General features: G+C 39.4%; 1 protein-coding gene across 1 annotated transcript in view; it reads left to right on the top strand.

Moving 5' to 3' along the window:
- Window positions 1–12,622, top strand: part of ccdc102a (coiled-coil domain containing 102A) — a 78,687-nt gene that overhangs the window by 45,550 nt on the left and 20,515 nt on the right. Inside the window, exons 4-6 of the mRNA XM_035628190.2 lie at window positions 2,319–2,569; window positions 4,177–4,285; window positions 9,476–9,592. Coding sequence (XP_035484083.1) covers window positions 2,319–2,569; window positions 4,177–4,285; window positions 9,476–9,592 — 477 coding nt within the window. The remainder of the gene's footprint in view (window positions 1–2,318; window positions 2,570–4,176; window positions 4,286–9,475; window positions 9,593–12,622) is intronic.

Genomic DNA, 12,622 nt, shown 5'->3' with positions numbered 1-12,622 from the left:
GAGGAGTAAAAATGGCGGAGAGAGGAGACGTGGGCAGCAAGATAAGATAGAGCTTAATTATTAAGGGCCAATGCAGAGATGATAACACTGGGGAAACATGATCTCTTTTTCTAGTTCCTGTCAGAACTCGTGCTGCAACATTTTGGATTAACTGGTGGCTTTTCATAGAATTGTTGGGGAACATCCTAACAGTAATGAATTACAGTAGTCCAGTCTAGAAGTGACAAATGCATGGACTAGTTTTTCAGCATCCATTTGAGATAGGATGTTTCTAATGTTCTTGATATTGCGCAGGTGAAAGAAGGCCTAGAGAAATGCGCGAGTCAAAGACATGTGGCCTGGTGCGCTTTGTGTAAAAGCATGTAAAGCTTCTAAGAAACCAGAAAGGGTGTCATCATCCTCAAGTATCCTGGCCAAAGATAACTCCAAGGTTTCTCACAGTAGAGCTGGAGGCCAAAGTTATACCATCCAAGCTAACAATATGCTCAGATAATGTTTCTCTGAGGTGTTTGGGCCGAGTACAGTGACCTCAGTTTTGTCTGAATTTAAGTTAAAAAAAGTACAGGTCATCCAGGCATTGCCGGCCCTGGCAATGTTGGTGTCCTTGGCAAGATTTTTGATTGACTGCCCCCCATCCCCAAGGTGTTTACATTAACCCCACCCCCAGGACTGAAAATCTTCTAGCAAGCTATTCCTGTGCAAAATTATCACATAATTGGTTAGCAACAGATTTTTGAGGATTTTAGAAATTATGGGGAGAGATAGAGATAAGTTGATCTGATCTAATATGGAACAGTTAATTAAAGATAATACATCCTAAAACAACCATGATGCAATATGATTTAAAAGACAGGTTGATGGATAAAGTGACCAGTGAAGACAGCTCAGACAGATCTATAGGGGAAAAGCAGTCTAGATAGGTGTTACTGTTGGTTCTGAGACTACTGTGTTGGACAGTGTATCTGTGCTATTAGTGGGAAAAAGCTAATGATTTTTTTTCTCTGATGGTAATAATATTATTAGTAAAGAAGCTCATGATATCATTACTACTAAGAGTTGGAGTAATAGACTGTTCAGTAGTACTGTTCTACTCTCTATCAAGAAGAAGAGGAACCTTGGGTTGTTTTTATTTTCCTCTATTAAGGGGCAGTAAGCGATTCTAAAGCAATACAAGTTTCCTAAAAAAATCTGTGAATATTTCCTCACCGTCCATTAGCTGTCACTTCTGTGTGCGCCGAAAAAAATATTCTGGGTTTTCGGCTAAGCCCTGGCTCTGTGAATCATTAACAAAAAAATGGTGCGAACCGCACCACACAACACTGTGTGTGAAGTCTGTAAACATCACTCGTCGACAGCTTAGGAGACGTGCTCATGGCATCGCTCTAACTGCAGTCTTGGCCTAGTGGTTAGTGTGCCGCACTCCCATACTCGAGATTGTGGGTTCGCAGCCCTGCCAGAGCACTAAAATCAACAACAACGAGAGAGACAAGCTTTCTCCAGAATCACTTGCTGCTCCTTCAGTGAAGAATAATATGTGGTTCTGGCATTTTGGAGGGCTTTTTTATATGTAATTAGACTATTTTTCTTGGCTTGGTGAAAATCATCTACTTCCTTTCTAACCTACGTGATGTCTATTTTAAGGCATTTGTCTTTTTTGCATTGTATCACGGAGCTATCCTTCTTTGTTAACCATCTTCTTTTTCAGAGGGGCGACCGTGTAGAGTGTGGTACTCAATGAGGCTGCTGTACTATCAACAAAATAGTCAATTTGTGTGGGAGTAAATTTTTGATAACTATCCTGCACAGTACTGAGTTACTGAGAGTTTTCTGATAGAAACCTGCTGTAATAGAACTTGAAGTCAGTGTAGTTAATAATCGAGTATTCAAATGTGACTAAGACATGATCTGACAGAGGGTTTTGAGATAATATTATTTGAGTTTCAATTTCTATGCTATATGTCAGAAGAAGATCAAGGGTGTAATTCTCCACTGTCACCAAGTGCTTGCTCATGTGGGAGCTGTTGGGTTTTTCTCTGTAATATTGTGAGGTGTCGACCTCACTATGTAAAGTGCCTTGAGATAATGTATGCTTTGATTTGGCGCTATACAAATAAAATTTAAAAATAGAAGCACTGTATGAATGTGTGAGCGTGACCTGTAATGTAAAGCGCTTTGAGTGATCATTAAAACTAGAAAATGAATGCAGTCCATTTGATTCAGTATACAAGTGTATAGTATGCCCCCATATATCAGCAAACTGGTATTCTTGTCTCATTTTTTACTCCCTCTCTCTCTCACTCTGTTTCTGTCTCTGTTAGGACCTGGAGCTGCTGGAGTCCGTCCTGCGTTCCAAGGCTCCCGGGGCTGACGGCCAGGAGGCCTGGGACGGGCGTGGTGGTAGCAGCTGTGCCAACGCGGCCAGCTCACGCTCGTCCTGCGGCTTGAGTCGGCAGGAGCGCAGCAGGCAGCTGTGGGAGGACATGAGCACAGTGGAGGAAGACTCCAGCAAACTCAATGCCCTGCAGCTTCGTCTGGACGAGTCCCAAAAAGTCCTGATGAGAGAAAGAGAGTAAGAGAGAACTGAGTGTAACTTTATAAAATGTGAAATAAGGGAGAATTCAGTTTGTTTCTTTCTCACTGATGACGGAAGAGTATAAGGGCCAGGCATGAGAAAAAATGAGGGGGAAGATTTTATTTATTTATTTAACATTTCGAGAATAAAGTCAAAATGACCATAAAGTCGAAACGACGCGATTAAAGTCGAAATAGCCCTTAAATGCCGTGTTGGGGTACCAGTTCAGCTAGCTGTCACACATTCACGTTAAATAACGTTAGCAAACCTACGCTAGCTTCAGTAACTGCACGCCTCTCAAAATTCGTTAACGGTTGTTTGCAATTGAACGTTAGCGTGTCAGGACACAGGTTGATGTTCATGTGCAAACGCCAGTTGTCCAGCATCGTTTTTTCCAGATTCAGTTGTCAATAATTTTATCTCAACTTTACAACTTGGTTAGCAGCTAGCGTTAGCTAGCAAACTAGCTAGAAAATATTAACATCCGGTTGTTTGGTGCTGCTGAAAAGCTTCCGGGTCACAATTTTTGACTTTATTCTCGAAATAGTATGTATATAATAGTAAAGAAAGCCAAAGCTCTTTAACCAAAAAAGATTCAAATCTTCTATCTGGAAGGTGCATTGGTCTGTGACACGGATAACAAGGTAATAGCAGATGACGATTCACACACATCATCACAACACCCGTGGCTTCTGTGAGTGGAGTAAAACAGAATAAAAGAGACCAACAGGCCTACACAGTGTTTACATTCAATACCTTTAGCAGCGGCCGCCATCATCTAGTTCACAGCTTCATGATTTTCAAAACTTTTTTCCACTTTTCATTATAACTTATTGTTTTCTCGTCATTGTTGAGAACTCTTTGCCCCACTGCCACTTGCTCTCTCTCTTTTGTTTATAGATTCAATCAATTTAATCTTTCATCCACTACAATGTGAGAGGAAGAATGAGATATTTCTACTTTCTCTTACATTTACGTTCTGAGTAACATTTTCACCACCCATTTAAAATAAATATGGGTTACCCATGCAGATAGTAAGACTCAATAAACCAATATTGTTAACTTATCCCCAATTTTAGTTTAGTAGAGGTGATATAGGTGACCTGCTACATCAGGAACAATTGTTCTCGTTGGGTCGGCTGTTGTGTCCTTTATTTCCTTGGTAAGAGTGTTTTTACTTGCCTGTCAGTAAGCTCAGCAGGAAAAAGTTCAGATGTGAACCCACCCACGATACAATGAGGACAAATTTAAGATCAGATCACTCAGGCCAGGTCTGGGACAAGTGTCCACATTCTTTTAGCTGTGTGAACAGAAATGTGTACTGGGCCACACTGATGTCATCTGACCTTCTACAGTTTCATGATGAATCAAAAGCATTTCACACTGTATTTTTTGCAGTGTTTCACATACATGGATTTACTTGTGTCCACTGCCACAATATCAGCACGGACTGCCTCATGATGATTTTATACTTTTTTGTATCAAATGCAAAATGTGGAAATGCACTTTGCAGACATTGGCGAGCTCAGTTTATAACCCACTCAGAAACTGTAGCAGTACAACAGAGTTTTAAAAGATGCTAATATGTGTTGTGTTTTCCCCAGAGACAAACTCGCTCTGAGTAAGAGCATCGAGAGGCTGGAGGCTGAACTGAGTCAGTGGAAACTTAAATATGAGGAGCTCAGCAAGAGCAAGCAGGAGGCCCTCAAACAGGTGAGAAATCTGTGTAGTGAGTCTGCCAACCGCCCAGAATATGATAGGATATCTGAGAATACACACACTCCTCAACAATAATTGTTTCAATAGAATAATAATCATGTAATTTATTCACAATTTTTAACAGATATACCCTTTCTCTTCATTTGTCCTCATTATTGCAATTTACTTGTTAAATTACCATTGATGATACTCAAAATTTCCTATATTCCTATCGCGTGAATACAGCGTTTCTACAGCAGAGGGCTGGAAATGACACAACTCTGTTGTTACACTGATGGAATTAGAACCTCCTCCACAGTTCTGACCAGATACTACCTCATACAATTGTTTGTGATTTGAGCCACTTGTCCACAGTAGATTTTGATTTTAGAGTTATCAGAAAATCAAATGCAAAATGCATCAAGGATTCCCAAATAAAAGATGATCCGTTGGTGAGACCAGTCATCCTGACATGGGAGGGGGTGAGAGGGGGAATTTTTTTGCTGCCAAGTTGCGATTTGTGGAAAAAGCAGAGGGGGGGATGACTCGATCAGGTGTCACTGGGTGGCTTCGAACCCCAGACCATCGTCATGGGAGGCGAACGTGGAACCAATGGATGCTAAAACCCTTGAGCGCCAGCATGAGCTGCTAGCAGGTCTCTTAACGTGTCTGCATGCACTTGACTGGCTGGGCCACCGTTACACATGCTCAACAAAACAAAACATGCAAGAATTAAATCCCCGTTTCAAATATTCGTGCTTGGTGACATTCTGAAAGGCAATGCAGTGATAAAGGCTAATGGAACCAGGATTGTAAGGTAAATTAACCGCAAGGTCTCCGCAGGACAGTGGGTGGTCCATTTATGATTGTATCGTCTTATCGCTATAGACTGTTCACTTTACAGCACTTTACTCAGTTTAAAAATGTCTATTTTAGGTATTTAATATTGTCTATTGGTGAAGCAGCATAGATCACTTTGAGGTGGGGGATGTGAAGACCAGAAGGGGGAAATCCAACGCATCCCATCTGGGCGCTCTGCTTGTAACCGTTTTATAAAAGCAATAGCTCACTTCAGGCCGTGATACACGCTCATTATATCACAGTTAACAAACAACCACTTAATTTTGATATAATGAGCGTATTCCACGGCCTATCGTGAGCTATTGCTTAATTAGTACAGGGCTTTGAGATTCCCAGTCTGAGGGTATGAGTCTAAGAGTTGCTTTCAAATGAGTTAAAACCATGTTTAGGTTGAAGGTTAATTAATGAGTCTGAGTGGAAAATTGCTGCTACCCCTCATCCTCTGCCTGTGCTTTGAGTAATATGATTATTATTATAAGGGGGAGGTGTTGATTCATTTAAACTAACATATTCTTCTTGCTTTAGCCAGATTTGGGCCATACAGAATAAATCAATGTGAAGATCAGTTATCAGATCATTCACTAACAAAGGTTTAGATGGAAGTGACCTCATATTTAATAATCCACATTAAGTGGTTGCGATTTGAATGTGTCACACCTCTTTTATTTACTTTTGGATTAAACATTTGAAATTCGGGGGGGAAGACACAGTCTGGCTTTACTGGTCAAGTTGGGCAGGGGTCCAGAAAAAAAACACAGAGTCCGACATTGTTTTTGCATAGAAACACACTGAATCAATATTCACGTTTGTGACCTCCGATCGGCGTAATCGGGTGCCGACATTTTACCATATCTACCTTTATCTTTAGCCAGCAGTTTTAAATAGGATTCAATGTCGCCTGCTCTGGCCCCAGGGATACATTTTACTATGGGAGCTGGTTTCGCTAACTTCCCAATTCCTCAAAATAGAGTTGCCGATGACCAGAATTTTTTTCTCAGCAGTTGTGTCGCTGAGCGGGAAGAATTTATTAGAAACGTGAACTGGTTGGTGTTGAACCATGAGCTTCTGCTTAGGCCTTAGTTCTGCGCTAAAGCTTACTAGCTTAGCTAGGATATGGAGAGATAAGACCGTAAAAACCGCTGTGAGTTAGCGAGCGAGTTACTAAGATAGGGCTTTGTGAGATTGGACTATTCAAGGGCGATTGGATAATTAGCCCAGTAGTTGAAGAAAACAGCAGTGTTTTGAGAGACAAAGACGAGAGGTGGATAAACACAAGTTACACCAGCAACCGGAAATGACACAATCCGTTACCGTAGCACGTCAGCTTTTTGTTTGTTGTCACGGTGAGCACAATGTGAAATTCTTCAGCAGCTGCTTTTGCATTTTGCAATTCCTAGTTGTTGTATGGATGCACCAACACAGATTACGTGTTGTGTGTTATCTTATCCACGAGCAAGAAGTTTTTTAAGAGCCGCTAGTAGGGTTTCTAACTGTCCAATATTAACCGGGACGTCCCTAAAATTGGCCCTAATTGATTTGTCCCATGCATGACCTCCCTTGTCCCATTTATTGACTGCTACGCTGATCCAACCACTGACTGATACAACAGCAACAGCAGCAGTGCTGATCACGACACTTCAGAATGATCACCGACACCTGTCATCATCTAATCACAGTCAAACCGGACAGTTTTTTCAATGACTTTGTTTAGATCTTGTTTTGTGATTTTACCGAAGCTGATTTTTGCTTCTCTGATCGTTCTGCTCAGTTTCTGAGGCAGGCAGTACCAGGTGTAAGAAGGCAGTCCAGGACTGTCACAGTCAGTCACAAAACCATTGCCGAACTCACGCTGTCTTGCTCCTGCTCCTCTATAAATCTCTATAAGACTATAAATCTGTTAAAACATTCATTGAGTCTGGTCGTCTGCGATTTGTGTCCAAATTGTAGCTCAGCACTGAACACTTTAATTTCAAAAAAGACTTACTGCTCCCCCTGAAATGTCAGTCATGAGTTGAAAATAGGATGAACACTGTCTGTAAACATCTTGGGGTTGGGGATGCTGATCAAAAATCTTGCCTAGGGAGACAAAATTGCCAGGGATGTACCTACTGTAAATTAACAAACTATTATTAAACCTACCGTATTTCGCCAAGACATGAGAGTTATGTTTATTGATATTTGATTAAGAGATTAGCTATCATTATGACAAATGGCTTCAAACAATGCACTGTATATTCATACAAAACCATACCCCGGCAGGCCACCTTTTGTCCCTTATTTCATAGTGACAAATTTGGCAACCCTAGCAGCTAGTGACTCCTTACATGTCAGTCCCATGAGTGAGTTCACCCCAACAATCTGCCCTTGGGGACAAGCAGAGTTGGTAGAGGACCGGAGTTCAGACCAGACAAGATGGGGGGTTATTGATTGACAGGAGTGAAACTAAGCTTTATTGTAGCATAAGAAACAGATGGCAGAGTGAGGTCGTAGAATATGTTACCATAGACAAATATGTGTGCAAAACAAACAGGGCAGTTTACTTATGTTCCAGAAGTAATTTGATTAATCAGTCAATCAGTAATTTCACCTCATTAATCCAGTGATGCAACATGTCGAAAACTAAAGACCTTTAATAGTAAGCCACTGTCCAGAAATGTCCACAACAGAAATATATATGCAATAACACATAACACATATATTTAAACAGAAAGTATAGGACATTCTGTCATATAGGATTTAAATGTTCATTTGACAGTGCCTGCTGTCTTTTCCTCTTTCCTCTGTGGGTTTGATTGTCCTTAATATCTACAACCAAAGTAGCATGCATCCACTGAAGGGTTCAGAAATTAGTCCTCTGGCCTGAAACATATTTTTGGCAGTAGTACTCCACTTGAGGGCAGTCCAGTCCTGCAGAGAAGATAGATAAGATAGCTAAGATAAGATAATCATTTATTCGTCCCACAATGGGGAAATGTGGGTGTTACAGCAGCAAATTGGATAGCAGAATATAATAAAGCAACAGATATGTCCAAAATATTAAAATATAAATACTATAAACAGAGCAGCACAGCACATTGAGAGTAAGTATTGCACAGTTAGTAGTTGCACTCTTCTGAAATGAAATAATCTAATAATTATTATAGTGGTTGAGTCCTGGGGAGTGTGTGTGTGTGTGTGTGTGTGTGTGTGTGTGTGTGTGTGTGTGTGTGTGTGTGTGTGTGAGTGACATCAACAACATACATGTATTTAAATGTATCTGCCCGTTAAATAGAGACTGGACCTTTGTTACATATTTTGCTGATTTGGTGGTATTTAGATTATAACCAAATCTTTCCAACAATGTTCAAACTCCAAAAAAATCTGTAATTTTGTTCAAGCTAACAGTCTGTAAGTGTTTCCCAGAGGATTAGACTATGGTGTGTGGACATTTCAAAGTTAAATCCATCAATCTGGTGCACTTTGAAAGCAATTTAAGAGGATCTATGATAACTTTATATTCTCGTATACAATTGTGTGCTGTACTAAAGAATTTAATCATAAACACATAGGTTGTATGGATATGAATGATGATCACCACCATTAATATCCTTAAAACCTCATTGTGTTGTATGGACCTTGACGACCCGCACCCACATACTATTACATTAATGGGGGGAAAGTAGCTTCTTTTGTAAATATCATTCTTTGCATAATTCTGTCTGTATCATGATTTTCCTTTAATTTTCACTATCATGCAAATGTTTTGTGTTCTTCAAAGAAATGGGAGTTAATTTTCAGACATATATATATATATCTTATTCTAATACCAATCTTGCTAATAATTCAAGAAATCAGTCTGTCAGTCATATCTCGAGAACTGCTGATCTTAGCAGGCGTACACTTGTCATGTGTTGTTGTCAAGGGTCCAAGAAAGTGCAGTGTTGAATGTGGACACGCGTTACATTCACTATTGATACATTTTGAATTAACAGCTGATCAGCGCTGTGGAGCAGCGATAGCTGGGACTCGTCAATGTAAGACACACTATCACGACAATAGCGCGTTCACAACAGCGAATTAACAACAGCAAGTTAATTGAAAGGTGACAACAGCTGATTCTCCAGTTCAGGGTTCCTTGTACTGAGTTGAGATTCACCAAACTTCGAATAAAAAGATGAACAGCTATTTGTGCAGCAACAGGACTTTCTTACCTTCCCTCATTCCCGTGTGTATTTCATGAATTTGACATCTAATTTAGCTGAATTTCAGTTGGTTCAGTTGTTTTGACAACAAAGCAAGGCAAGATACAACATCAAGCCCCTTTTGACGTTTTGTCTTTTCCCCCCTCTTCTCAACACCATCTAGCTCAATCTGCTAAAGGAAATGCACCAGGATGAACTCGGCCGTATATCTGAAGACCTGGAGGATGAGTTGGGAGCTCGGACCAGTATGGACAAGAAACTAGCCGAACTACGGGCTGAGGTGAGGAGACAGGAGAGAAGAGAAAGAGGTATAGGTGTAGTTAGCAGCAACAATGGTAGAAAGAACAGGAGGATGGACAGGTACAAACAAATTATCAGCTCCTAACAAATTAAACCACTTTGAGTAAATTCTTTTGTATTTCCCTGCTTTATAGCATTATACCCATTCTAATAAACTTGCCTAGGTTGTCATCTAGTGGTAGTTATGTCACCCGTCTTTTTTATCCTGTGCAATACAGCTCCATCGTATTAATGCATGTCACAGCAGGGTTTACAAGTTCAACACACCGGGCCATTCAAAACATCACATTTTCAGTGGTTGTGAGAAGCACCAACCGAAACTGTGTAACAGGAACTGAATCTCAAACAATTGGTACCCTGAATTTGAATCACATCACCTATGGATGGTTCTAAACTGCAAGCGCTGGTCTTGTTGACTCCCCTTCATTATGCTTTGATATATAATATAAGATATAATAATAATCAATGGGGAACTCTGATAGCTTAGACCTTAGCAGTGCCAACCATGAACCACAATCCAGTCCAGCTGAGCACCTTTGTTTCAAGAGTCCTACCCTTCACTGAAAAAAAAAGTCTGTTGGATTCACATGAAAATAATATGTACATCGGTTGCACATATCAAAGTTATGTTTCCACAAAACAATAAGTTTATGTTAAATAAACTGAATACTTATTTAATAAACAAACATGACATTTTTTTGTTAATTTAACTATATTATTTTATGTTAAGTACATTTAATTACCCTATGTTAAACAAACATGACTTTATAACATTAGTTTAACAATATTATTTAATTACCATATGTTAAACAAACATGACTTTTTAACATTAATCAAACAAAATTATTTGATTTTAATTATATTTATTTACCATATGTTAAACAAACATGACTTATTAATGCTAATTTTACATTATTTAATGTTAAATTAAATTAAATTAGCTTTTTATGTAAACTACATGGAATATTGTTCTGTTAAATCAACCAGACCTGCTTTAGTAAATCTTAAACTGTTAAGTTAAAAAGGTTCTACATACATTGTGCATCCATTGCATAGAAAACAAATTCTGTGCAATTATTCATCTTATTTAAACAAATGCATACAAATACATTCTTCTATCTGAAACTCTCTCCCACAGCATTTATAGTAAAATTGTTGAAACAAATAAGGCATAAGCAAAGGGAAATTTCTTTTTAGAAAGTCAACTGTATTTTGTCAAAATATGAAAACTTCAACATTGGACTAAAAATACACAGTTTTCTTTTAAATGTGCAACTGCTACAAACCCATATCACACCATTGTTCATAAAACAGCTTCCAACAATCCAACATCAAAACAAGATGTTTAACAAAGGCAATTTTAGGGCAGTATGTAGGATCCAATGTCAGAAGAGCACAATCTTTTAACTCACAAGTTAGAATCTGAAGAAAAAAGAATAAAATATTCTCCTGAAAGAAATAGACATTGTTTTTAAGTGATCATTTTTCTAATTTAACGTGTCCAATTACAAAAAATGCCTGGCTTACTCAGCACAATATTTCACAGTAAGGCAAATTTAAAAAATCAACCTACCTAAAACACTGTAAAGCAATTCGATACAAGTGGTCCATTTAGCAAAAAACCCCGAAATGATCTTCTGAAAACAGCACAGAATATATACTACAAATGAATTCTTCTACAAGGGACTGACAGAAACTTAACCTCTTTATAAAACCTTACATGGTGTTGCTTAGTGCTAGGGCTCCTGAAAACTTTGGAACACATGACCCGAGAAGATTCTTCTGAAAACAACACAGAAGATATACTTAAAGGGATGGTTCAGTTATTTAGAAGTGGGGTTGTATGAGATTATTTTGCATAGCTAATATGACACCTTAAGGAGATGGTGATCAGCAATGTTCTCCTCCAAACTCCGTTCAATGACATCACTGATCACCATCTCATATTAACTATGCAAAAGTAACTCATACAGCCCCACTTCAAAATCACTTAACTATCCCTTTACGATGAATACTGCAAGAAGTAGATTTAGGAACACATGGGTTTAGGGTAAACAATCTTCTGAAAACAATGCAGAAGACATCTGTAAACACTGCAAAACCACAAATAAAGTAAGTGCAAGAGATTCAGTCCCTGTCCAATAAGGTCCTTGACCTTGGCAACAGCTTACTCATAGAGTCGGTTTTTGAGCACTTGGGCCTTCTAAGACAGTGTGCTGCCCTCCAGCTCCATTACAATTTTCTGCAGCACTTCAAAAGAGTACTTCAGTTCAGGGGGATAGTTCAGGTTTAAGGCGTACATCAGGCCAAATATCATGGCAGCCTCAAGTGCAACATTGTCCAGGTCTCTCACTACCATCTGGCCTTCCAGGACAATCCCAATGTCCTCTGCTTTACTTGTGGCATCCCGTTTGACCACGTAAATTGCCACCGTGGTCTCCTCAATGGCTGCTTGCATCAGGGCTTCATCTTCTGCCTGTAGAATGCAGACACAAAAGGAACCCAGTGAGATTGTGAGAGTAGAGTCTGATCTGCTCTTGTAAAATTATTAAACTCTTACATTTTTTGTAACTGTAGTATGCTACTATCTCAACACTTCCTGCATCAACTTTAAATTAAAGGTTACATTCAGAGCCTAGCCAGGAGGTACTACAGATGTAGCTACTGCCATGTTGTGGTACTTTTGCTGTAAAATATGATCTCCATTAAAACTAACAGGTTTCTGTCAATGAATGAGTGTATTCAAAATGTGAATTTCGTCTCATCGTCTCATCTTCAACCGCTTATCCGGGGTCGGGTCGCGGGGTTAATAGCACTAACCTTTTATGAGGATATGCCTTTTTAAGGTCACCATGCGGCTTGATCCGACCATGTACTCGGCCAGTGGGTAGGTGTCAGTGAGTTCACTGAGAGCCACAAGGTTAATTTCTTTCGACGGTGACAAGCTTATTTCAAAGTCTCTTTAGTGTGCACTATACCACCCACACAGCACGTTCACAATGAGGAACAA

The sequence above is a fragment of the Scophthalmus maximus genome, chromosome 4 (assembly GCF_022379125.1).
Source record: "Scophthalmus maximus strain ysfricsl-2021 chromosome 4, ASM2237912v1, whole genome shotgun sequence".
Classification (NCBI taxonomy): Eukaryota; Metazoa; Chordata; class Actinopteri; order Pleuronectiformes; family Scophthalmidae; genus Scophthalmus; species Scophthalmus maximus.
This window is presented reverse-complemented; position numbering and strand designations above follow the sequence as displayed.